Source organism: Desmodus rotundus, chromosome 3 (assembly GCF_022682495.2).
Source record: "Desmodus rotundus isolate HL8 chromosome 3, HLdesRot8A.1, whole genome shotgun sequence".
Lineage (NCBI taxonomy): Eukaryota > Metazoa > Chordata > Mammalia > Chiroptera > Phyllostomidae > Desmodus > Desmodus rotundus.
The window spans coordinates 191,584,301-191,611,355 of NC_071389.1; the positions used below are offsets into that span (position 1 = coordinate 191,584,301).

The 27,055-nt window shown below is 48.1% G+C and overlaps 1 protein-coding gene across 4 annotated transcripts in view; it reads right to left on the bottom strand.

The window, feature by feature from the left end:
• The window catches only part of LARGE1 (LARGE xylosyl- and glucuronyltransferase 1), a 453,793-nt gene that overhangs the window by 173,786 nt on the left and 252,952 nt on the right, over positions 1-27,055 (bottom strand). For all 4 annotated transcript variants that reach the window (XM_053919473.2, XM_053919472.2, XM_024579159.4 and 1 more), the window contains exon 6: positions 12,116-12,287. In XM_053919473.2, coding sequence (XP_053775448.1) covers positions 12,116-12,287 — 172 coding nt within the window. The remainder of the gene's footprint in view (positions 1-12,115; positions 12,288-27,055) is intronic.

A 27,055-nucleotide genomic window follows, 5' to 3' on the forward strand; every position in this document is an offset into this window, starting at 1 on the left:
GTTCCATAATTTAAAGTTCATTTAAAAAAAAAGTAAGTTCCATCCCAGCCAACCAACCCTGCCCTCCACGCCTCCTCCCCACTCTCCTTGACCTGTCACGGCTGCCTCTTTCCTTCCAGGATAATATCCCATCTTTTCAGAAAGAAAAAGAGGATTAAAAGAGGATTGAAGGAATCTTCTTTTTAATCCTATAAAATGATTTGCTCTCATGAGATATGACATGGGGTCTCTTTGGACGTCTGAGCAGAAGAGAGGAGAGGCCCCAAACTGGCACGTTCGTCTGTCCCTAAGTCACCTCCAGTGGCAACAAGGAAACAGAAACCAGAGCTTCCTTTTCTCATGGAGACAGTTGTTAATGGGGGGCAGGGGGATATCCTTTTGCTTCTAAGGGAGCTGGTAATTTCACCTGGTCCCGCACTGGCTGACAGCGCTCCCTCCAAGGGCCCCTCCATCCATCTCAATAAGGACTCTGCATGCACAGCTCTGCCCACGGCACTCTTCCAGATGGGCAGGCCCAGCACACTGCGCGGAGAAGAGAGTGGCTATTCGTCTTCCTGGACAGGCCTCGTCCGTCCTTGTCATGTATTCGATGCTGCTAATAATCTATGTATGTGCACTTAGGAGGGAAAAAAACCCGTGTCCTTGTGCTGGTCCCAGAATGACACGCGCTAGTTTCCTCCCCTCCGGACAGCACAGGTGAGCAGCAAGGCGGTCCCTCTGGTTGTTTCATGGAAAGCTCATCAACTCCAGGGGGTCCTAACTGAATCCGTGGGACTCTGCGGATGCGGACACTTCTGAGTCTAGTTAATTCAATCCCACTTTCCCTCGGCATCACGGGTCCTTCCAGGTCCAGGGGAATGAACGCATTTATTTATCATCTGGAAGACTACTGGATGTTCCACTGTCTATGGCTCTAGAATTAAAAATTCGCAGTTCGAGCATCTGCGAGGCTAACGTGGGATATAATCAAGAGGAATAAGGATCCCTGACAGATGTGGCTCAGTTGGTTGGGCATCACCCCCAAAAGTGAAAAGCCACTGGTTCAATTCTCAATCAAGGCCCATGCCTGGACTGTGGGTTCGGTCCCCAGCCAAGGGGTGTATGAGAAGCAACTGATCCACGTTTCTCTCTCACATTGATATTTCTCTCCCTCTCCCCCCCGCCCCCCGCACCCCACTCTAAAAAAATAAGTAAATAAAGGATGTCTGATGTCTGAGGCACACCCACTGGGAGCCTAAACCCAGGGCTGATTCGGAAAGTCATGAAAATAGCACATGGTGGGGGGCTCCCCAAGGTATGAAATGATACACAAGTAGAGAACATTCTGAGTCCATTTCATTACCGACCACCACCTGACAGTCACAGTGGACTTCCATCATGAACAAGGGGCCCCTAAGGAAGTGGTTCTCAACAGGGAAAGACTGGGCCCGCAGGGGACACGCAGTGATACCTTGACATAGTGGTGGTTGTGACGACTGGGGGAGGGGGCGCTGCTGGGTAGAGGCCAGGGACAAGGCTGACCATCCTACAATGCATGGGTCAGCCCCGCACAAGGAAGAGTTATGCAGCCCCAACGGAAGTAGCGCCACAGTGGAGAAACCCTGCACGGAAGCACTGATTCTCAAGTCACCGGTGGTGGCCAGGTTGTTGGGTGATGGGCGTGGGCCAAGTGGGAAAGCCCCTGCAGGTAATTCTGATACTGAGAGCCCACCTTGCAACCCAGAATTACTACTCAAAAGAACGGGGCCGTCAACGGTCATCAGGTTACTGCTCAGCTCTCGATGCCCACTCATCCAACCTGATATGTTGCTCGTACAGACCACGAATAGAATTAAAGTGCATGGAAGGCCCCTATGACCAAGATACTTGTAGAGCAAACAAACAAACAAAAAAATGGCTTCTCTACTGAGCACATGATTCCAACGAGGGAATCTCTGGATGCAGGATCCTGACAAGCCTGGGGTGAGTGCAGTGACCTTGCGTGCGCCTGATAAATCTGTCTTATTCATTCAGCAGGTATTTGCTTCCTCTCCCTGCCCCCCCTCCCTGTTCTGCACCCATCTCTCACTGTCACCCCGGCTGAGTCCCCCATGCCTTTATTTGGTCCCAACCTGCTCTCTTACCCTCCCTTCCCTCGAAATGACACAGGACAGCTCTGTCCCCTCTACGCATCCACAATAGCTACCTTCACAGTCCAAGTCTCCTTGACTCGGGGCAGCTGATAGCAGCCAATGTTAGAAAGCAGTCTAGCTAAATAGTTCACACTAACGGCAAGCAAGCCTGAAATGTTCCCAGAAGTATCTGATTTTCCCAAAGAAGGATGAGTTAGTCGCATGAATTTCTAATGGACTGAACGTCAGAGAGCGGAACTTGCACATCTGGTATGAGGGAGGTATTCCACAAATGTTTATTGAATGTCTGAACGAGAGAGAGAGACTTCTGGGCAGAGCGGTGCTCTGCAGTTCTGGGTGTAACGCTGGAGCTTTTCGATCTCTGCTCCTGAAATTAAATAAAAAACCCTAACGTGTTTCTGTTCTGTGTCCCTTGACCTGCCTTCTCTCCACGCCCACACATATGTTGTGAAGATTCCCTTTCGGGAAACAAGCAGTTGCTCTCCACAATGGGAGGGCCCATCAGGAGAGGGTGCCCATTCCGACGTGTGAGAAACAAGTGATTAGTTACCAAAAATAGCAACAGCACCAGTGTCTGAGGGCCCCGTGGACATACAAGAAAAGGCAATCAAGGAGTATCCTGCTAAGAGCCTCCACTTCTTTATGCTGACCTAATCGGCCTCCCAATTCCGCTCCTCCCTCCCGCAGTCTCACTGCCCTCCCTGGCTCTCCTCTACCATCCCAAGATAAAAGGATCAAATAGGGAAATAATACTTATAAAAATAATAACACCATATTCTCTGGATTCTGAGAGGCCACTGATTGCAGGATATAGCAAAACATTTTCCACAAGAAAAAGACCATCTGTCAGGTTGCTTCTGTAAGTCACATCCATTTCAGAAACCGCACAATGGGAAAACCCTGCATCAGAGCCGAGATGATACAATATAACCTCGCCCAGCCTTCCCACCTGCTCAGACAGTCTGCATGGCCTACTCCACCGTCTACTGGAGGCAGCAAATCCGGCTGCCCTCCCTCCAGGACCAGGAGTCACAGGGTCACCACCCCTGGGCTCTGCAATGGGGCATAACTAAACGTCCAGAAGAGGAAACTGGAATAACCCCGCGAGAACATGTGTTCGAATACCAAAAAGCTGTACTTTGGTTCCAAAAAGAAAGCATCTAAAGATATCTCCAGTCCAGACCTGTTTTGTTAAGATACAGACCCTTTTGTCCTATCTCTGCATGTTCACAACAGAACTCGTCACCCAGCGCCATCCACCCCACTTTCGGTTCATGGCTACTCCTGGTCCTTTGCTGGCCCCAAGGGGCAGTATTCCGCCTTATGTGGGCTGCTGTCACAGTTTGCTTGGACCTGTGCAGTAGCCAACCTCCTACCTGTTGCCAAACCTTTCTTTCACGGTGCTGGTTTCCTGCTGCGGCTCTCAGATCAGCTCCCACACTGCAACACCACAGGCAAGGGGCTCTGTTCTCATCTGAAAATCTGTGTCTACCTCTCTGTACCTGAAACACTGCACCATCTTTCCATTACTGCTGGGTAAAACTCAGGCCATAACTCAGAAAACCCTTCGTACTTCTCTTGCATCACTTCCCACTGCTCAGATCACGTCGAATCACATGCTTTGTTTGCTTATTCAGCAAATATTTACTGAGCACCCACTCTGCCAGACACTGTTCTAGCTGCTAGGAATACACCAGGAACAAGACCGCAAAGGTCTCTGCCCTCTTGGTGTTGAGGCATCAGCAGGAAAGACACAAAGAAGCCAGGTGAGACTGCCCATGCCCCAGGTACCTGGGTCTGTGCTGCTTCCTGGCCGGGCAGAGCAGCTGTCTTGATAAGTGATTATTAACTAGATTAGAAGGTGATGAGGGCTATTTATTTAAAAAATGAAAGCAGGGTGAGCAGGACTGGATGGTGTCTGGGCTGCAGAATGAAACTCACTGAGAAGCTGAGATCTGGGCAGAGACTTGAATGACGTTAGTTACAGCAGCAATTCACGGAGAGACGTGGGGAAAAGGCGTTTTGGCCAGAGGGGACATCAGAGCGAAGGACCCGAGGCAGGGACCTGCCTGGCTTGTGTGAGGAGCAGCTTTCAAGATTCTTTCAGTTTGCATCTCTGCTCTTCTCTCCCTGGACCTCAGGCCTCTGCATACGGCATCCCCTCCAGGTAGGGCCGCGGAGGCTACGGCCCCCAGGCCTCCTCCCTTTAGACATCTTCCCGACACTCCCAACCCACCCAACCAGGCTGCTTTCCCTAAAATGCAACTATACCTCCCCCCCGCCACACCCAAGTCTCCCTTTCCAGGTCCTTTCTGCACTTTAATGCAATTGTGTGTCCAGTTGGGCCCAGAATCTAATGGCTAACAGCGTGGGCCCAGGGGTCGGCCTGGGCTCCGCCCGCCTTCCGTCCAGGCTCTGCCACTGACTGCCGTGTGACCCCGAGCAGGCAGGTAAAGGAGGTAAAGGCTGCGTGAGAATGCCCGTGCCTGGCACACAGGAGGCAGTTCACAGAAATCAGCATTATTACTACTTTACGCCCAGGGTCTCAGGCAGGTCCATGGACTGAAAAGATGATGACTTCGTGAGAGAAGGAGTGACTGAATGAATGGGAGGACAGGGTGGCAGGGCTGAGGGGGCGAGGAGGAGGGAGCAGGGAAGTGGGTAGAAGCGGGCAGGCTTCTGTCCCCACACCGCTCAGGAGTTTCAGGCTGAAGAAGAAGAAAAAGATGGAGAAAGAAAAAAAAGGGGAAGTATTCTTTATTAAGTACTATGCAATGCAGAGCCGTTTCTTGACTTACCACCAAAATAAAGCTTCTAGCAGAGTTATTAATGTATCATTCCCCCATTTTTGTAGAACAACAATAAAAAAAAAGGCTCGGGGAAGTTTGAACGATGTTTCTAACATAGAAAGAGAAGGCAGACCTACTTCAAAGTTAATCTGAAAATAATTAAAACCTCTCCACCAAGTCTGCCAGGAAGAAAATGCTTGCTGTTTCCCCGCTGGCCAGCATCTTGGCTTGTCAGGTGGGAAAACCGAGGACATCCCATGAGAGAGTCAGAGGGCTGGGTTCCGGATTCTGAACGGAGGGCACCCTGGGCTGAGGGGGCGGGTGTGAGGGACGAGGATGAAATAAAGTAACAGGCATCGGAATTTCCCAAGAGGAAAAGCAATTCAGAACGAGACGTTGAAAACAGAACAACGGAAGCTGGTGGTGAGGAGGGAGCTACATCAGTAGGAAGAGTGCAGGAGAGTGTTTAAAACCACAGTGCAGATGAAAAGGAGATGCCCAGGCTTTCATCGAAGCCTCACAACAGAGGGCAAAGACTGCGAGCCCAGCCGCGGCCTTCCCAGCGGAATGCCAGCAGTGCACCTGTAGACGCAGGCTGGTGGGGTCACTGTAAAGCGCTTTGTATGAGAATTCCTATCTTTTAAAATTTCTGCTTTCCTTCCCTGCGGCAAAGCCATCTCTCAAGCTCAGGACCTGTCAGGAGCAGACGGGAGCTGAGTGTGGCCCCGTCTGCAGCGAGCCCCAGAGAGGCCACGCCAGGCCTTGGCTGAGGACAGACAGCGGCGTTCATCAGGGAAATGTGACAGGCGTGAGGGCACCGGGTCTTTCTGGATCCTTTTCATACCAGCTGCAGGGGAGAGAGGGGCAGACATAAAGCTTCATTTCAAGGCCGGTGAAGGGTTGGAAGAGGAATGGGAAGTCACACATGATGAGGACAGACAGACACGGGAGAGGAGGGGGACGGGAGAAGGGAACTCCTTGTTCCAGGATCAGCGAATCACCTCCCCAGACCTCACAAGGCTGCAGGAAGATGTCAGTCTTTCCTTTCTACAGGTGCGGGAGCCGGGTTGAGAGAGGTTGAATGAACACCCCAAGGTCATCCCCCTGGTTAGTATGCCAGCAGGGGTTTGAAACTTGGCGTCTTCCTTGGCAGAGCTTCTCCTACTCCACCAGTTCCACTGAGAGACTTAGAGATGGAGACGGGGCTCGGGGTGTGGAGAGGAGGGGAAGGGAGGGAAGGCCAAGCCAGGCAAGGGAAGCAACAAAGACAAACCTGAAGAAATGACAAGAAGAGTTTAAAAACTCCTTCAAGACAAGTGATGATACTCACAAAAATTCTACAAATATCTTTTCTAAAGTAATACTTACAAGGTTCCTCATATGCAGATTTCTTACATTATTCCACACTGACAGCCACCCCAGCCCCTTGTGGCTTTGTGGACCAAGCTGCAAGGTGACGAAGCAGACACACTAACGGTGTCCCTGTTATTCTGTGCCCTCTGGCAGGAGTCCTTAGAGGAAATGCAACATGGGAAGAGTAATGTACATTATGTTTTGCATCACTCACAAGGACCCTGTTGGCACGGTTCATAGTTCACTTGGGCCCCAGAAGTTAGGTCACCTTGACCATGGTCACAGGTCATCGGGTGAGCCCTGATTGTGGCTCATTCGGCTGAGCCATTCTGAGTACATGGGCAGAGCTCCTGCGGCGCAAAGCTGCTTTAAAGACGATGTTCTGGGAAGTCACAAGCGGGGGCCAGATTCTGGAAACCAAGGTTTTATTGCTCAGATCCTGGGGAAGCCACACTTCTCTCTGTGTCTGTTTGCCTCTGTTTTCTGAAGGCCTAGATCGCCTCGGCAGTGCCCTCTGCACGCTGCTTTACAAGGTCACCTAGAGTCCTTTCCTAAATCTAACGCTGGTCTCTCCACAGAGACTCTAAGCTCCACCGTCTCCCCTTCTGAGGAGCGTAGGCTGCGGTGTGGGAAACAGTGTTGGATTTGGACTCAGACAACCTGAGTTCAAATCCCAGTCCCACAACGTAAGAGCTGAAACACTGGGCAAGCGGTTTTGCCTCCTGAACACTGGTTCCCAGAACTTTTAAACAGGAGCATTAACAGTAATTACTTCAGGGGAGTGTTGTGAGGATTAAATGAGTTTATCCATAAAACGCTTAACAGAGTAGTTGGCACAGAGTGAAGCACTTAAAAATGTTAGCTACAATTAGTCCACAGTGAGCCTATTAGGTTCTTAAAAACACCCACTGGCATGACCCACCCACCCACTGTGGCACCGTGAGGGGCAGCGGATGAAGGCCCACCAGGGCTGGACAGTGTGACCAGTTTTGGGGCCAGAACTTTACCTCAGGGCAGTATGAGCTTCCCAAAGGGAAGGCCTTTGTCCCTAAACTGACAACGCTATCTTGAAAATTTAGCACGGCCTTCTAAAAGCTTCAAATTATGGTTGTTTATTGACTTATTCATTCCTCACCCGAGAATATGTTCACTTTTAAAGACAGGGGAGGGAGCGAGAGGGAGGGAGAGAGGAGGAGGGACAGAGAGGGAGAGGGAGAGAGAGAGAGAGAGAGACACTGATTGGTTGCCTCCCGTATGCTCCCTGACCAGGGACAGATCCCGCAATCTTTTGGTACTGGGACGATGCTCCAACCAACTGAACCATCTGGCTAGGGCTGACTGTGTATTATTTATGCTATGCCTTTAAAACAGCTTCCCCAGACAGCTAAAATCAGATATAATTTCCAACTTTTTGTGCAGTAAAACTATCGCACTAAAGGCTTGTGGGTGAACACAATCAGTGGTTACACCTGAACGAAATGCAGGCCCTGCCTCCCAGGTCAAGAGCCATCGCCCCTACACACTACAAAGCCAGAGAGGGGGCAGGCGGTGGCAGGAAGAACACAGATGCCAAAGCCCAACAGTTTGGGGGTCAGCTGTGCTGTGCAATAGCTCTGGGAGAATAAAAAGTTATTTAACCTCTCTTGGGCTCACTTAATTTTGCTTTTTAAACATGCAAAGTTTCTAGCTCAGTGCCCAGGACAGGAGAAGTACTTAAGAACTATTCATTATTTTCCCTTTGCTTTACAAATGCTCATTCATCTGCCTGCCTCCTCACCACATCCGTGGGGGGACCACAGTAGGCATTTCACATTAAAGTGCCCCAAACCGAGCTCCTGCTCTTTGGGCAGCCACCCCTCCCCACCCTCAGCGGTGCAACCACACCCCTCTAGCCACCAGGGTCATCCTCGATTCCGTCACTCTCTCCTTCCGCGTCCAATCCACCAGAACATCCTGACGCCTCAACCTTCAAAATGTATCCCTGATGGGCGATGCCTTTCACCTCCACTGACCCCTGCAGGTCTGCGGCAGCAACGTGTCTCCCCTGGATGACTACAGTAGTCTCGGAAATGGCTTCCTTGCTTCCTCTTACTCCCTCCCACGGGGCAGCCAGGAAGGTGCATTAAAAACAAAAATCCGATCCTGTCACTCCTGCTCCAAACCACATAATGGCTTCTTGTATCACTGAAAGGAGAGGCAAAATCCTCCTGGGCCCCACAAATGCAGCCCCATGATCTGACCTCTCCAATCTCATCCTCTCCTGAGCTTACTCTTCTCTGTTCTGGCCTCCTTCCGATTCCCCGAACAAGCCAGGCCGCCTGACTTCTGAAATTTTACCCTGCTGTTCCACGTGCCCAGGACACCATTCCACTCTGCTAGCACCTGTCATACTTGCTTCCTTACTTCCTTCAGGCTTTTGCTTAAATGCCACCTCTCTTGTAAGACCTTCCACTACCACGGTATTTGAATATTGAAACACACGTGTTTGCACACGGGCACACAGGCATCCCCCACCTCCTTTCTCTGACTCCCCCAGGGGCACTAATCACTGCCTACTGTACTGTGTGTTTCCCTCGCTCATTTGTTTGTTGTGCGTCTCCCCGACTCAAACGTGCACTCCTATGAGGTAGGAATCGGGCTTGTTTTATTCTTGCAACATTCCCAGTAGTCAGAAACCTAGGGAGCTCAGTCAATATGACTGAATGGGCAACTCCTAATTCCAGCCCTCAGCGGCATGTCCGAGCCTTTCTGCTGAGAATTAGTGGCTCTGAAAACACCTCTGCCGGTTGGAGCAGGCTCGATAAGGATGCAGCCCGCCGACATAGGGAGGGGGGCATTCTCCACTTAGGGGAAGTCAAGGGTCAGGGAGCATGTGGACGTCCCCAAAGGGCCCCCCCAAAGCTGTGCATAGTAGAGGCTGGGAGTGGGTCCACACACCTACTGAAATGCTCCTTACTAGATGCTCCATATGATGAATTCAGGCGAGGGGGAGTTCGCAGCACCGAGAAGGAGTCAAGGGTGTACGGGATGTGGGTCTAAGGAGCACTCCAGCCCCAGGTGACAAGCTGTTCTGCAACAGAGCTCAATTAACAGGGCCTAATTGCATCAATGTCACTCAAAATGTTTACAGTGAAAGATGTCAACAGCAATTGCCTTCATGAGACGATCAGAATGTTCTCCGTTTACGGTCTGCCTGAAGGGCCTTTCTTTTGGTTCCATGACCTGGCTTCTAATTGGTCCAGTTCAGAAAGACAAAACTGAAACCCCCCTACAAACCTATACGAAAGAGTGCCACATGGAGAAGAAAAGAGCTTATTTATTTTCTTTTAGCCTCTGTATTTTCCTGGAAAAGTCAGGGCAAGCCTGGGAAAACCTCAAGTGTTTTTATCCTCCTTGACCGCCAGTAGATAAAAATGCAATGCGGTCTGCCTTGTTCGTGAGCTCCTGGAAGGCAGGGGCCACGTTTTCGACAGTTTCAGGTAACAGCACCGTCAGATATATTCCTCTGCATAGTGGGGGCCTAACAAACGCTAGAAATCAATCTGTGAAAGAATGAACAAATAAATAAAACACAGCCCCGTCCCTGTCCTGACCTTGGCCCCCACACTCTGCTCCAGGAACGACCTTGAATGGCAAAGCCCACTAAATCCAAATCCCTGGAGCAGCCTCCCCTTCCACAGATGATATCAACACCATGATTCCACAGGTGTTTTTATTGGTGGCAGAACCCCGCTTGCTCCGTGGCAGGTCCTAACTGGGCCAGGAAAAACTATAGCTTACTAGCTATAATTAGTAAAATTATGTCACCTGTTCCAGTGATTTTACTGCGTCTACTCACTATCCAAGGGAGACTCGTGGCTGTAAGTGCAGACTGCAGGTGGAATCTCCCCGGGAGCCGACTCTGGTGTGGGAGTCAGCGTGCGCAAGGGGAACGTGGGGGAGCAGTTGGGAACAGCACCTGTGAACGCGAAGGGGCGAAGGCGGGACGGGGCCGAGGAGAAACGGGGAGCAAGAGGGTCTCAAGGGAGTGTTGCAGCTGATCCTCAAAAACTCTTCATTCTTCAGTCATCATGTGATGTGGGGTGCCCCAGGAAGGGGGCGAGGCCACGGGCAGGTGACTCTTCTCACCTGAGGCCACCCCTAAACAAGGCCCATAGCTACGGGCTATCTGCAGGCAGCACTCCCAGCTGCTGGATTAATAAGTCCTTTCTTCCCAAAGGGAAGTACAGGCATCCACTGCACACGACCACTACTCCTAACTGGCAGCACAGAGCACAATGCCAGTCACCTCCTCCATGAGGCCCTCCGGGCTGCCTGCCCTGACCCACCTCAGGGGAGGTGGTCATTCTTACTCCCCTTCCTTGTTCACCTCCTTATTTCCAGAGCCCAGCACACTTCCTGACACCTAGCAGGGACGTGAGAAGTGCCTGTTGAATAAATATGTCACTATATGCTGAGCATCAGCATAAATATATGAATAAAATACAACCTGATTATTAAAATAACTGCCCCCAGTGAGTTCTATTAGATCAGAAAAACAAGCAGAAATGATCAGGGAACTCAAAGAGATGCATACCGAAGACAACACACGTGCATTCCGCTCTCAACCCGGCACGACCCTGCATCCCAAGCTTCGGTTTAGTTGTGAAACAGGCAGATCCAAGCCTCCCATGAAGACGCGATCAGAAACCGAGGCACACTCACTTTCAGCACTTTTGCTGAATGATGTTTTTATTAGGGTCCAAACTGACTTGGGTAAAGGAAGTAAGTTTTGATCTTGACAAGGGGAAGAGTCTGAGGGTCAGAGTGTCTCCCACTGGACATGCTGAGGAAATTTTTCCAATTGGCCCAGACCTAAGAGGCGCCAGGGAGGAAGCAGGCAGACACCAGGGCAGGCAAGGAATTCATTCTCCTTCCCAAGAATAGAAACAGACCAACGTTGGAAGAGCCTGTGATTTGTGAAAATGCTGTCACTTAAAATTACTAAGTGGTATCTCACCTTCAAAGGACACGTAGGTATAGAAGAGGTAAGAGAAATTTTAAACCCAGAAGCCAGAGTACAATATTAAAAAAGAAAACTAAAAAATAAAGAAAAAACATCTCACCACCAAACTTCTTGTTGTGTTTGTCTAAAATATAGGAGAACTTTTAAAATATGGCAATTTAAGGACACCCTCTGGGAGGAAGGTGTTACAGTAATAGCCCGAGATGCATGCCAACCTGTCGCTGCCGTCAGCGTTCAGCACACCCAGGGGCTCACAGTCTCCCACCGATACTCACACACCTTGGGGCAGTGGCAAGAGCTACAGTTCAGCTAAGAAGAAACTAACCAGACTGCAAGGAACCTCCTGTAAAGCCGAATGTACATACCCCTTTAAAATAAGCAGCCACGACAAGAACGAAAGCAAGAGCCGTAAGAACCTTTCCAAACGCTCTGTAATCAATACTCATCTCCACCACCTCACAGGCTCTCTCTGCAATCAGAGTATCATTTGATAAAAAGAGAAACCCGATAAATGTGTGTCTCTACACAAGTAAATCAACACTCAATTACCTGCATACAGAGATACACATTTGATATTCATATCTTACAAAGCAACCCAAATTGGGTTCTTTCTAGGAACACAGACCTCACCTCTTCGTTTACTACAGAAATGCAAATTCCAGTTTCAGGCTTTTCAAAGGCCAACAGAACTGATACCCAGCCCTATCTGTAATTCCTTACCCACTTCATTAGCATGCCCTCATTAAGAGGTCACGCCTCACGTTTTTTAAAAGTACAATTACTACTCTTGGCATGTGGACACCTTAAAAGATAGCAGAAAAAATGGGCTACCTTACCTTTGAACTTGTGGAACACGGCCCACAGCTCTGCGATGTCGGTTGCGAAGGTGATGTCCGTGTCAAGCACAATGACCCTCTCCAGGTTGGCGGGAAGGGTCTTGGTCAGGACGAGCTTCATCAGCCCGTAGATCCCAGAGTAATGCTTGTTGGGGATCCAGGAAACCTCCGTCTGCACAGGGCGGCGAAGACACGGAGGAGGAGAAAGAAAAAAAATCACTGCATTAATTTTTTGCATAAACATCATCAATAGTGCCTGGTACAGAAGAAGTACCCAATAAAAATTTGTTGAATAAATGAATGAAAATTTTCTTAAAGATTTGTTCATGTAATTTGCAGTTTGGCATGTGAAGTTTTTTTGGAAAGAAAATGTTTCTGAATCAAGAGAGGAAAAGCCATGTTTATAGAATAACTATTGTATGTAAACACTATGCTCAGGTTTTCAAAATAACACTTTTGTTATTACAGAAATTACATAGGCTCGCTGGAGAATATAAGAATATGCACAAAAGTAATAAATAAAAGTACAAAAATTGAATCAGACTACATATATTTTTTGCAAACAATACTTAATTTTTTCCTAGGTAGGTACATTTCTTTCAATCATTAAGGGTTATTACTTAAAGCAGAGGTGTCAAACTCATTTTCATCGAGCACCGCATCAGCCTCGAGGTTGCCTTCCAAGGGCTGATCGTAATGTTAGGACTGTGTAAATGTAACTACTCCTTAACAGTGAAGTGAGAGCTCGGTACTGCCGCCAGGTAGAAACAAGGTGCTGGGCCGGATAAAACAAGGTGGAGGGCCGGATTCTGCCCGCAGGCCTTGTGTTTGCCACCTGTGCCTTAAACGTATCATTAAAGCTTATGCTCATCATTTTTTAAAGTGGTCATTAAACCAATCAGTGTTGTGGCCTTCTCCTGGTTCTCACACAAACTCGAGGAGAAGCTGGTCATTATCTATGTCACACTCTTCCCTGGGTAACGAGACACGCACACACTCTCACACACCTGCACCCAACGAGCCCAAAGAGGGCCACCCCTGAAATCTGTACCTGCTGTAACCACCAATGTCCTACAGGTGGGGAGAGTTGAAGGCAAGTCACATCTTGGTACCACCTGATACCCAAAGTCAAGGCTAAAAATAATACATAACACCAGTGTGATGAAAGCTTTCCATAGTACAGGTCACACATGAAGGTCACTCTGGGTGGGGGCCCCATCCTTGCTGCCGTGTGGAGTCTGCGTGGAAGCCATGTACACTTCTGATTTCTGTGAAGGTAACGCTGGTCACATAGCTCTTTAAGGAAAAATGTGGCCACCTTATCAAGAGTCCATAAAATACTCATCCCTTCTGTCCTTATAATTCCATTGTGAGGCACTTGTTCTAAAACATTGGAGTCAAACTTAAAAGCAAGAAACTGATAGCATACCGTACACCACAGTGTAGGTTAAGGTATATTAAAAGGTAATTTGCATGTGATGTTAAAAGAAAAGAAGCAAGTTTCAAAATGACTTTTGCTTAACAACCTCTACGTATAACCAAACAACATGAAAACATATCCACACGAATTTACACAGAGAAAAAAAAAAATAGAGCATGGCATCAAATTACTGATGGTGATTGTTTTGCTGTGCCGTGTGATAGGTAGGTAGATAGATATGTACATACGAGGTCTGTCCAGAAACAATCCAACCATTGTAATACAATGAGAACGGCTTGCATGACATTGATGGCCAAGGACAGTGGACTGGAATGCACATGTGTGAACAACGACGACTTCACTGTACTAGTCAGTGGGGGCAGTAGATGCTGTTGAGTGAGCATGTGTACTGTGTGGCCGTTGCATTCAAAATGACTGAGCAAGCAGAGCAATGAATCAGCATCAAATGTTAAGTTTGAGCATTCCTCTGTGGAAACTATTCAGATGATTGAGAAGACCTCAGTTGTGGGCAACTGGTGACCAGCAGCTTCATCACAACAACATGCCCACTCACGCATTATGTCTCATGTAGAGTTTTTTGGTGAAACATCAAATCTCCCAGGTGACTCAGCTCCTCTACAGCCCAGATTTGGCACCCTGCAACTTTTGGCTTTTCCCAAAACTAAAATCACCTTTGAAAGGAAAGAGATTTCAGACCATGAATGAGATTCAGGAAAATACGATGGGGCAGCTGATGCTGACTGGAACTACGTGAGGTCCCAAGGTGCCCACGTTGAAGGGGCCTGAGGCGTCATCGTCCTGTGTACAGTGTTGCTTGTATCTGGTACCTGCCTCAGTAAATGCCTGTATTTTTCATACATGGCTGGATACTTTCCGGACTTACCTTTATTTTTCAACTTTTTAAAAGGAACAACTAAAACTGTTGTAAAGGAAAACTAAGCATGGCCGTCTTTCTTAGGCACACCAAGACCGGGCGATAGCGGGGACACAAGCTGATTTAGGAAAGCTCTGAGAAAGGAGCCCTGTGACGACTCGTTGGATCCACTCCCTCTCTCAAATCTACTCCATATGATGATGCTTCCGTCTTCCGTTTATTCGAAACTATCACTTCAGCTACTCTTCACGCTCAGGTTCACAATGGCCCTCTGCATAAATGGTATAATTTTGACCAGAAAAAAACCCCTCCATAAACTGATGGGCTGAACTGTTCATCATGGGTTGGTCTCAGGAAAAACAGTCTTCAGTGCTATGGCTGTGGTCCCTGTCACTTTGCACCTGGGCGGCATGGAGGAGAGAGAGGAGACAAAAGTTGAAATCTGGACTCCAGCCCCATAAAAGATGTTGATCTCTCTAAGCCTCAGTTTCTTCACCTATAAAATGGGGATGCTGCCTACATCACATGGTTGATGTAGAATCTAAGGAAGATTAAAAGACTCGAGTGGTTGGTACACAAAAGGCCCTCAGTGAATGTAAGCCCCTAACTTCTGCCCGATTTCCCTCCCTCATTTCAGGCTCCGGAGGTAGCCATGCCTCTTGAACTGCGTCCCATTGAAGGTGGGGGTCTCTGGAAGATCACACAGCATGAAACCTTGGGTTCTGGAGGCAGGCACCCCTAGAGGGTTCTGGCCTTTGTCACTTAATCACAATGTCAACCTGGAGAGTTTGCTTGGCCTTTCTGAGCTTCTGCCAGTTATCAAAGGGGGTTACTTCTAAGCGCTGACTGCACTGTATTGGTCAGGGTGTGGGCAGAAAGTACACTCAAACTGGATAACCTGAGTTAAACAGAACCATAAAGAACTGATGTGTACACACAACTTAGGGGCCTAACAAGGCCTGAGCAGCAGCACCCAGTGAGGGGAACCGTGGGGCACTGCTACCACCCAAGGCCTGAAGGGCCGATGCCAGCAGCTGCTGGAATCCAGAGAGAAAGCCATATGAATAAACCACCTGACAGGAGCGGTGACCTTCGGCAGGGGAACATGGGCTACCTGTGACACTCCCACAGGACAGAACAGGGGGAGAGGTCTCAGCCTCTCTTTCCTCCTACACAGTGATCACCTGCTGGACAAACCCAATGAGTGCAGAGACTCAACTGTGAGGCACCAGCCTCACAGGGGCACAAAGCAGGGTGGAGAGGGGAGAGAGTGAGGCTAACCTACCACGCCCAGCACGGTCATTAAATTAGGCGAATCACGGCAAGATCAAAGCATAATGCCTTATACGTAATAGACACAACATGCATATCTTCAGCGTGGCTGGGGGGTGGACGGGTGGACCAACACACTCACAGATGAACGAACGGCACAAGAGGGTGAGAGGTTTGTCTACCATCCACAGCAAGCGAGATGCAAAGTTATGGCTGGAATCTGTCAGAAGGATGTTTGCGTTCCTTCTCCACACCACATTCTCCTTCCTTTGGAGTTAGTTAGCTTCCTGACCAGCCACCTCAGGCCTGGGGATTCTGCAAGACTTCCCTCCAGCAGACTTCATGAAACCCATCCTCACGAAAGCCCCAGCCTTTGGAGCTCAGCGAGGTTTCTTCTCTCCCCTGAGAATGTGCCTGAACTGCAGCTTGGCAATCACCGGGCCACGCCGCAGCCAGGCTATTTCATCAGACCTCCGATTAACTTCTTCATCTGTGTTGGTTACTGTCAAAGCAGGAGAGCCTGGAGAAGGCTGAACCACAGAGCGCTGGGTTAAGCCATCTAATTAGATTGCCCGACTCCTGGATTTATTTTTAACACACACGTGAGGCACTCGGATGCATCGCAGAACGGCAGGACTACAGGAATAAATTAATCTCAACATGAGCCCAGGCCTGCATGTCGCCCCAAGTCGCCAACTTCATATACAATCAGTTAAGTCGGAGTGTACAATAGAGGTAAGAGAAGCATTCAAATGAGTTTGTCTGCGGAAAGGAAACTAAGGAATCGATGGGAGGAAAGAACATGAAGAAGCAGATACATTTATTATAAATGGTTCATTCTCTTAGAAGTAGCATATAGTGTCCCCCACAGCCCCCCACCTTCATCCAAATCCTGTGATTCCTTCCAGTCTCAACCTAGAAGGCACTGCCCACTGGTCGGCACCTCCCTGCTGCCCCAGGCTGGGTGCAGGCTCCAGATCAAGCTGTCTCCCTTACTCCCACAGAGCACGCTGTCACGCTGTGTCTAATTTCCCAGGTCTCTCTCCGGCTCTGGGCTGCAACTCCTGGAGGCAGGGATGATGTCATTTTTACTGTGCTAACAAGCCATTATTCAAAAACGTCTGATGAATGTGCACGACTGCAGGGTTAGCCAGGCCCGGGTTCAAATGCTACCTCTGACCTTTTCTGCTCCTAGGAGCAAAAGCATGCATAACTAACCGTTCGAGTCCAGGGTCAGGAGGGTGCAACAGAAGAGGCACAGCTGGTTGGGCCCCACAGCCTGGGCCTTGGTACCTGTTCCATTGTGAATGAGCTGTGTGACTTCAGGCAAGTTATTGAACCTCTCCGAGCCTTAGTTTTCTCATCTGCAACATCGGGGCTTAGAACACTACACCAGAATTGCTAGGAGGATTGCCTAGCTGGGCAGATGTGCAGGGGGCCTCTGTACAACCCACTTCTCTTCTCCCAGTGAACAGCTGTCCACACTACCAAGGCTCAGATGACTCAGGGTTTTGAGTTTGGTAAAAGGAGTTACAGTTCCTTTGACAGCACAGGGGAGGCTGGGAGTGGACATGGCTTTGCTGGGCAAAATAAGTCGCCCGTCCCCTTTCCTATGTTTCTACATCAAGAGTAACCCAATGACAAGCTGAGATCTGCTGGGAAACTGGAGACCTCCTCTGGTAGATGATCTCCAAATGGCACAGCACGTCCCCAGTCTCAGGAGGAGGAAATGGGGGTGAGACGGGTCCCCTGTGCTGCCCTGTGGGGCAGTCTCTTGGTACAATCCACACTGGCACTGATCTCACTGCCACCCCAGGGCAGATTTCAGTCCCACCAGGGACACGCAGTGACGGGGTCAGTGGGTGGAAGACCATCCCCAGAGGGACGGTGAGAAAACCTAACCCGGAGGATCTTCTCACCTTGCAGTGTGCCCCAAACACCCCCTAGAGATGCCAGCCCCCGGCAGGGCAATATCCTAGTTATGTCCTTCATCATTATAAACACACCAAAGGGTTCATGTGATTAAAATGATAATAAAACTGAAAGTTGGGCTTATTTTCACGGACATCTTCTTAGCCTTAAGGTGGCTGTTAATAAGGCTAAGCAGCATGCTCTAAGATTTAATTAGCAAATGGGCAATAGTGCTCAAGAACACCACCGAATGCACTGACGTAATGGGGCATATGCCACCCCGGGTTGGAAGGGTTTCTACATGGGGGGGTTGGAGAGGGCTCTCAAGGGGAAACTCACCCGGCCAGAGTTGCCAGTTCCTTGGGGGGTTCTGTCAAGTTCTGCAGGTGATTCCAGGGTTCACTGAGGCTGGGGGTCCACAGGAAAGCTACCGGGGAAGTCTGACCAGGGGAGTGACATGGGCATGGAGGCTCAGGGTTGGCCAGAGGACACAGACCCACAGGTGACTGCTTAAAACCTGATGTTTCAAGGCTGATGTCAGGTTTCTGACCTTTGACAGGCGAGGGAAAGACTGGGGAAAAGGCTGGTTTGGTCAGGTAACAGTGTCCGTTTCTATTGGAAGATGTTATTTTCAGGAGGCGTTGGATGCCCCTATAATGGTAACAATAGACAATGTGATCTAGAACTTCCTGAGTGCTCACTGGGTGTCAGGCATTGTGGGGGGAGCTTGCTATGGGCCGTCTCACTCAGACCCCTCCCGACCAGGCTACAGGTCAGGTCTTGTTATCCTAGTACCCGGAGTCTGGGAGATGAGCCCTTCCCCTCACCCCAACTTTCAGGCCCCCAGCCCTAGACATTCACCCCTGAAATGACGTGTTTCTCTCTTTTTCCCCCTTCCCGCAGCCCCTGGCCTATCCAGATGGGCTTTTCAAAACCCTCTGTGTTACTGTCCAGTCATAACTGAGCCCCTGGCTCCGTCACGCCCAAATCCTTGCTCATCAAGATGTCGCACCACCTGGCAATTAGGTATAATGCCTTGGAGTTGGGCATTTCTGGCTCTGAGTCTCTCTGGGCCTTAATTTATCATCTGTAAAGTAGGGGTACTAGTAGCATGTGCTATCCCCGTCCCTTCCCGGGGAGTTCTTTTACTTGTAGTCTGTAAGCTTTTCTCTGTCATCCTGGAAATATTTATTGCTCGAAATAGACTTTCTTATCCATTTCAACATTTTCCTGTAGACTACCAACCACCTTGACACATTTTCAAAAATTAAAAAACGAACTCATCCTAGCTGCATCGTGTCTGAAAGGTCATTTGCCTTTCATGCTATTTCTGAGTGGTCATCTCGACAACCCACCCGTGCGTTCAGAACATCCTTGATGAGAAATGGAGAGTAAGGCAGTGCTGGGTGGGGAAGGGACTCTGGAAAACAGCCATGAGAGGGGCTCATGGAAGGGGCACCAGCCCGGGAGTCCAACTGGCCGGACTCCAAACCCCGACTCCACCACCTCTGCAAGGGCAAGTTCATCTCCCTATGCCTTGGTCTCCTGGCCCATAAAGTAGGGAAAATAAAATTACACACATTGCACGAGGTTTGGAAAAGCACTAAATGAGGCAGGAAAACTAAGGCACTCGGCAGTGCTTGGACATGTGGCAAGGGCTCAGTATTAGCTTTTAAACTGGTAACAGCATGCACTCAGGAGTCTGCCTGGGCTTGCATCCTGGCTCCATCGCTCACTGGCCTGGGCTGCTTTGGACAAGTACTGTAACTAAACCTCTATGTACCTGAGTCTTTTCATCTGTAAAATAGGCATCCGAAGAGCACACGTTGCACAGGACTGTGAGAATTCTGGTGCAATGTGTAAGTATTGGCTACTGTCGTTAATTGTTAATGTTATTACTAATGGTGTTCAAAGCACCAAAACAGATGGGACTCATATCTGTTAGCTAAAATCATCCTCATTGTGTTTACAAAGCAAAACTCCAGTTCAGCTCAGTTGGGGTCATTTAAATAAGCATTTATATAGAACACTGGATATGGGTCAGGTGCTGAGGAGGGGTGAGGGACCACAGTCCGTGACGAATGAAACACGGCAGATGTTCTTGAGGGGACCGTGGTCTAGTGGATATTCATTATCCGATGATGCATAACAAGTTACCTCAAAATACAGCAGAAAACAGCAAAAATAATTTATTATTTCATACAGTTCCTGGGTCAAGAATTGGGGTGCACATTAGTTGGGTGGTTCTGGCTTGGGATTTCTCAAGAGGTTTCAGTCAAGACCTCCACTGAGACCTCAGGGTGCTTGGGGTCCCCCACGCCTGGCAGTTGGTGCTGGCTGTTAAGCAGCCTCAGATCCTTGCCACATGGGCTGCCCCACAGGGCTACTTAAACGTCTTAACAACACAGTAGCTGCCTTCTCTCAGAGTGAGGGGATGACGGAGAGTGAGGGAGAAGCCGGGGTGTCCTTTATGACTCGGCCTCAGAAGGCATACGGTGTCATTTCTTCAATGTCTTATTGGTTACAGAGGCCAGCCCCAGGCAGCATGGAAAGGGGACAGACAAGGGTGTGAACGCGGGGGTGGGAGGAATATTGGGCTGTCATGGAAACCAGGTACCACATCTGTAATTATATGATGTGAACTGGATTACGATGGGATCCAAGTATGTGCAGAGCAGCAGCCTAGCAGGACAACCGAAGGGAATGTTAGGACGGGAGGGAGAGCGATCCCTTTGAGACGTCTGCAGGAGATGAGCGTTACATTTGGTATCAGAAACTGAGTTTCTCAAATACTAGGAGAAAAGAAGGAAAGGAGAGGCACTGTAACATTGTTTAAGACATAGGAATATACACAAGCAACCATGTGTGCGTGCGTGGAAAATGACGACAGTCTGATAGACTCAGGCAGAGCTTGGAGTTGGCACTGGTGGTGAGGACGTGGAAAGGTGGGAAAGGGTCAGATGTTTGGGACTGCCACACGCCATGCCACAGAGCAACGGACATGGAGACAGCGGCAAGAAACAGAAAGGTTTTCGTTAGCAAAGAGGCATCTCATTTCTGGAATATGTTCCAGCGACCCGTGAAGGAAAAAGATTAACAAGAGGTAGCTGAGAGGCATCAGAACCTTGGCGGATGCTGACAAACATGAAGAGTCCCAGGGCCATACATACATCCAGAGGTAAGGAGGACTCATCAAGTCTGGGGCCAGGCCCAGAAATCCGTATTGTTGATCAGCACCCCGCATGATCCTAAGGTAGCCATCCCCAGAACACACACTAGGAAACACGAAGTTAAGAGATACAGGAAGCACTGCTCTTTCTCAAGGACTTGGTGACTGAATCATTTATACTAGATCATCGACAAGAAAGAAGAGAGGCCCAAACTTAAGGGGCCCACCTGAACTTGACATGGCTGGATGCACGGGGAGAGGAGACCTTCCTCAGCGATTAACGAAAGACGGTGCTGATGGAAGACACCCTGGATTTCACCTCCCACCTCCCCACAGTGGAGACTTGCAAGGGGCCCCGTAGGAGCCCCCAAGCTGGTCTTCACAGGTGACATCGATCTACACCAGGCAGCAATCAATTCGTTCGGAACATACAACCCTTGCCCAGAATAAGTCAGCTGTCTTCCACCTGAAATGCTCATTATTCAGAAATCCACTAAGAAACCATCTTCCACAAACAAAGTTAATTCTAGAATGATGGCAAAGGTAGAGTGAATCAAGAGGAATGTGATCGCGGAATGTGATCACATTCCTCCCCCTATCTATCACTGGCAGCAAAAGCCCTTCCTCTCTCACGACTGGCAAGAAGCATCCTCTATGCAGCTTGCTGGAGCTTGGGGGACTGGTCACCGGCGCACTTACAGACTGCCTGAACATCCCTCGGTACTTGATGTTACGAAACGGAGCATTTCAAAGCACTGGGAGTTCTGATTTGTGAACTGGACTGTTACGGTGGTTTAATTTCCTGAAATATAGCTGCCTTCTTAACTAATAGATTTTTCAATGCACTGAGGAGAAAATTGCATTAGCTCCCGTGTTGCCTGAACTTAATATTTTTAGAAGCTACAATGCTTCATATTACAGAGTGCAGTATGCATTTATGTGTGTGTACACTTGGCACAGTGCCTGACACACCGAAGGCACTTGGCGAATTGTTTTGACAAAGTAAAATAACGTATGTGCCCAAGCAACGCTGACTGAGAACCATTCCTTGGGATGGGGATGTGCTGGTGAAGCTGCCCCCTCCATTCATCATTCATTCACTCAAACACCAGATGACTGCTTTGAGGGAACTATATATAGGACAGTTTGGGGAGACATACAGACAGGTGATGTCAAAGGCATTATTACAGCAATCAATCACAATAGTGGTTTATCTTGATGGGGACTGGAGGCGGCAGGGTGATGGGATGAAAAAGTCATCCAGGTGGCTTTGGTGACATTGTTCTAGTTCTAAGTTAAATGGTACGACGTTCTGTCAACATGTGTCACAAATGTACTTATCTGTGGTCTTCACGTGTGCGGGCAGAAAGACATCACAGGCGACTGAGGGGCGAGGATGTGACTTACACAGAACACAGGACTTGGAGTTAGGGGAACCCCGCCGAAGCAGCAAAAAGTGCCACACATGCATGCACACACATGCACACACACTCAACTCCTTCCCAAAGTGCCAAAGGAGATAATCATTTTGTTAGTAAATGAAAGAAAAAAATAATATAAAACGCTTATTTCTCTATCACTATACATTTACTCTTCAGCATGCATTCTTAATGGGGCACAACTGTCTTGCATATCACTATGACTTGTTATTAAATTCTCATGGGGATGCAATTAGAGAGTGCTATTAGAAAAAGATATGTCTAAAAAGGCTCCTGGGGATAAGGCGATAACACCTTTTTAAAAAGGTTGAGAAACTGCTCTGCAGCATCGTATGACACCAACGCAGCCACAGAATGGAGAAGTGTGCAAAAAACACACAAATAAGCCAAAAATCTGAATCCGGTTATTAGCATGTGCTGAATCTAGCAGTTGGTTCCTCCTGTCCTCCTGGAATTTAATCAGAAAACATGACGTGTTCTCCAGGTCTCCGGGAGACTCGGCGAGCGCTTTGCCCACGTTCTCCTCTCACCCCCCATTCCTTCTTTCCCACTCTCCCCAAGTCCTTTGCAGGGAACCAGCTAAAGGGCATCCTAGGAAGCGGCAATTAAGGAGGCCCCACGCTGCTCTGCATTAATGAGGTGCTCTTCATTTCCAGAGGGCTTTGCAATCTTTTGGAGGTGAAGTGCTTGCCTGTGACTCTCCTGTTCCCAGCTCCAGAGATCACTCCAAAGGTCAGTTCAGCTCTAAATACACGGGAGGGCAACCCCAGGCAGATAAGGAGGGCTAAGGAGGATGAACCGGAGGCGCCACTAATTCATTTCTGGCTGGTTTAAAAACGGTCTCCTTTCACAAAACATGGAAGGCGAAAACTCTCCTGGTGCAGTAAACTGATCCAAAGGAAAGCCTTGTCCACGACAGAACTTCTCCTGGCGAAAAGCCAAAGTGACCCTCTTTGCTGGTCACCCCCCGAAAAGATGATGCCTTTGCTCAGCTCTTAGAAATATATCTAACAAACATTAACCAGCGGCCTTACTTGTAATTTCAAATATTTAACGTTGCCACCCTGTTTCGCATTACCGAGACTGTGCATTTATCCACATTCCCCACCCCGCCCGCCCGTAACAGGCCGTTACTATTTAGGCGAAGGGTTGTCAAGGAAACCAGGTGTGAGGATAGCTGTCTAACTTGTCTAGACTTAGAATTTATCATGCATGAAAATGCAGATGGGATAGGAAGGTCACCCTTAGAAGGTACTATAGAATAGGGTGAATGGTACAAGATAATCCCATCAAGCCTCACTTCCATTTGGGGGTTTGGTTCCTGATCAAAGGAATTCCTAATACTCTAAATCCCCTTTCAAAAAAAAAAAAAATCACCTAATTCTGAAAGTGACTCACTTCTCTAAACCTTCACTGTGTGTGCCAAACTGTATCAGTTGCTAAGGAAAGAATAATGAATGTAGAATGTTCCTATTTCTTAGGAGATCATAATTAAAAGGGAAAGAGTATTATTGTGTTTATGATAATGACATTGCATTTGTTGAATGCTCATTATGTAACAGACACCATGAGCCATTTACAAATATTATCTTTTAAGTCACACAATAACCCTATACAGTACACATCAAGGAAGTAACGCAATCTTAAAGAATTATAGGAGCTGGGACTGAAAATCAGACTGCCTCATTCCAAAAATCTCAATCATTTTGGAAATGGGCCCAAATAAGGTATTAAAATGATCATGAGGCAGTGAGAGCTACATATAGTCATACCAGAATTCTTGGGACAGAGTGGCTAATCGCACCTGGAAATAGGAAGTACAAATCAGAAAAGGGGAAGGTGACTATTATATCAGCCTTTCAGCACAAATGAACACTCCATCACAGCGACAGCCAACGCAACCGGGGAAAGGCCATGTACCTTCTCAGGACTAATGGTTCTCCAACATCTAGAGGACGCTGAATGAGCAGTAACACCCTACTGAGAAAACTGTTAATGATGCCAAAATAAAAAGCAGAGAGGAAAGCTTGAAACATAAGTCTAGATCCCACAATGTTAGAATGGTTCTGAATTTCTGTTCCTTTGCATCTGAAGAGTGAGCCAGAGAAAGGCTCAGCCTTCGATGCCCAGCCTTTATAGGAATGATGCTGTGGAGGGTCCCGAGCAATGGCCCCCTGGAGCCTGGGTGCCCTCCTCCTGGCTCTTCCTGGACACTGATGAAGGCCATCTGGAGCCAAGGTCCAGGGCTGACTACACGTCAGAATTACCTGGCCTTATCCCAGAACGTCTGATTTGGGACTCCTAGTGGTGGGGCCTGGTATGGCTGCTGGTTCTGGTTTGATAATCAGAAGTTACAGCCACTACGGCAAACAGGATGGAGAGTCCTCAAAAAATTAAGGATAGAACTACCAGCCCTGACCAGTGTGGCTCAGTTGGTTGGGCATCGTTCTGCAAAGTAGAAGGTTGCCTGTTGGATTCCCAGTCAGGGCACATGCCTGGGCTGCAGGTTCGGTGCCTGGTCAGGGAGTGTACAAGAGGCAACTAATCAATGTTTCTCACCTTCTCTTTCTCCCACCCTCACCCTCTCTCTAAAAATAAATAAAAGCTTAAAAAAAATAGAACTACAGAATGATTCAGCAATCCCTCTTCTGGGTGTTTATCTGGAGAATACAAAAACACTCATTCAAAAAAATATCTGCACCTCTGGGTTTATTGCAATAGCCACAATTGGGAAACAACCTAAGTGTCCATTGATGGGTGAATGATAAAGGAAGTGTGGTATGTGTGTGCGCACACAATGGAATACTATGCAGCCATAAAAAGGGAAAAGGTGAAATCCTGCCATTTGCTACAACATGGGTGGATCGTGAGGCTATTAGTCTAAGTAAAATAAGTCAGACGGAAAAAGACCAATACTGTATGACTTCACTCATACACGGAATATAAAAACAGAAAAATTGAAAGAAAACAAATGAACAAACAAAAGGAAGACAAACGTAGAGAGGCAGACAATAAATTGGTGGTTAGTGGAGGGGAAGGGGCTGGGGGTATGGTTGTGAAAACTAGGGATTTGGTGCTCAGCATGATGCAGCACGTACAGAGGTTGATTTTCATAGTGTCACACACCTGAAATTTATGTTATAAAAGCCAATGTCACCTCCATAAGAAATACAGTTAAAAAATAAAGAAAAAAGATCCCAAGTGAAGCTAATCGTTTGTGCCCTAGCATAGTTTTTTGGAGTCATCTGGTGTTACTAAAGCCTGTCAAATAATTCTTTATGTGCAATCAAGCCTGAGGTACACCACAGGTGGAAAATGAGCCAACCGAACAATTCTAGCTCTGGCTGGGAAAATCAAGATGCAAATTAATAGTACAGTTCTGTAACTTTAGTTCATTCTTTGATGGTTGCTCAGACATTGTCAAGTTCCTACATATAGTCGGTATCAAAAAAAAATTCCCTGGTGTGGGAATCTTTAAGCCACCTGGGAGCAACATAAAATAATGAACAGAGCACTGGACTTAGAGTTTGAAAATCACAAGTTGGAGCCTGGTCCATTCCCTTCTCAGATCCTACAAGTGAAAAATAGAGACAAAGGCACTTACTTGTTCTGGGAGCCCGAAAACGAGATGCAGTAGGCGGAAGCACCTGAGAACGCCTGCCGACATCTGCACTCAGGAGCTGCTAGTCAATTCTCAATCTAGAAACGAGGAATGTTTCCTTACGTGACAAGTAGAATAAAGGCCTGATCACGGTGAGCAGGCGCAAAACACTAGTGCCTTCCCACACCTGCCACCGGGGGTGTCTTCCTCGCTCCTTCACAATGGCTGTTTCTGGAGGGCAGAGCTGGAGTATTACGTGTACGCAATGAAAAGGCAACAAGCCCACTCGGGGACGCAATGTATGTTAAGTAACAGGACCACCGTATTGGTGATAATAGGGGCTGAGAAAGGGGAGTTTCAGCAACGCTATTAAGATGTTGATCACTGCTTTCCATTTCTCTTCAAACCTATTATTTAGCCGGGAGCGAGATTTAAAACCAACTGGGGTTCTTGAATTCAGCCTGGGTAAGTGGTGAAATCCAATGAAAATATTGTAGTTAAATGAGTTTTTAGCAAGGGAGTTGAGTATATAAATGGATATTTAACAAGTCAATTTGTGAAGCATCCATCTTTTTAAAAGATAATAGGAATGATGACAATAATTGTGCGTGCACAGCATTTTCTAGTTTGCACTGGTTTCTAATCTATTATTTCGTTTGATTCTTGAAATAATTCTGTGAATCAAGGAAGTGAGGAATTTACAAGTCCACTGTATATCTAGGGAAGTGAGACTTTTAAAGCATCACACTGTCTGCAGTCACAAGATAATGAATGGGAGGGTTGCAACTCACCCCTTCTGACCTTCAGGAAAAGGCCTTTCACGAGGCCTGTGTAATGCTTCGACTTTATCATGGGAAGCAGCTGGAATTAATAGACTGTGAAGTATTGTCTATTGTTCTTCAGCAAAACTCACATATCGACACCTATGGGCACCTCTTCCCCAAATCAATTTGGTGTCGGGGCACAGCAAGGGACGAAAACCTGAAAGGTTTCCAAGTTTCCTATTGAAAGTTAATGTTGCGTAGAAAGAATTCCGGTTTGCTTTCATTTAGAGAACAAAGAGAATCTGGCTCCTCAGAGTCTCCAAGGAGGCTGGACAGTTATGAACGGATGTCACCATGGGGCCCACAGGTTATGTGGCCGGTCCTGGCAGCACCTGGATGTCGCCTACCTTTCCTGCGGCTGGGAATAAAAAGACATATGTCCATTTGGCTGGTCTCTAGCTCAGAGGCC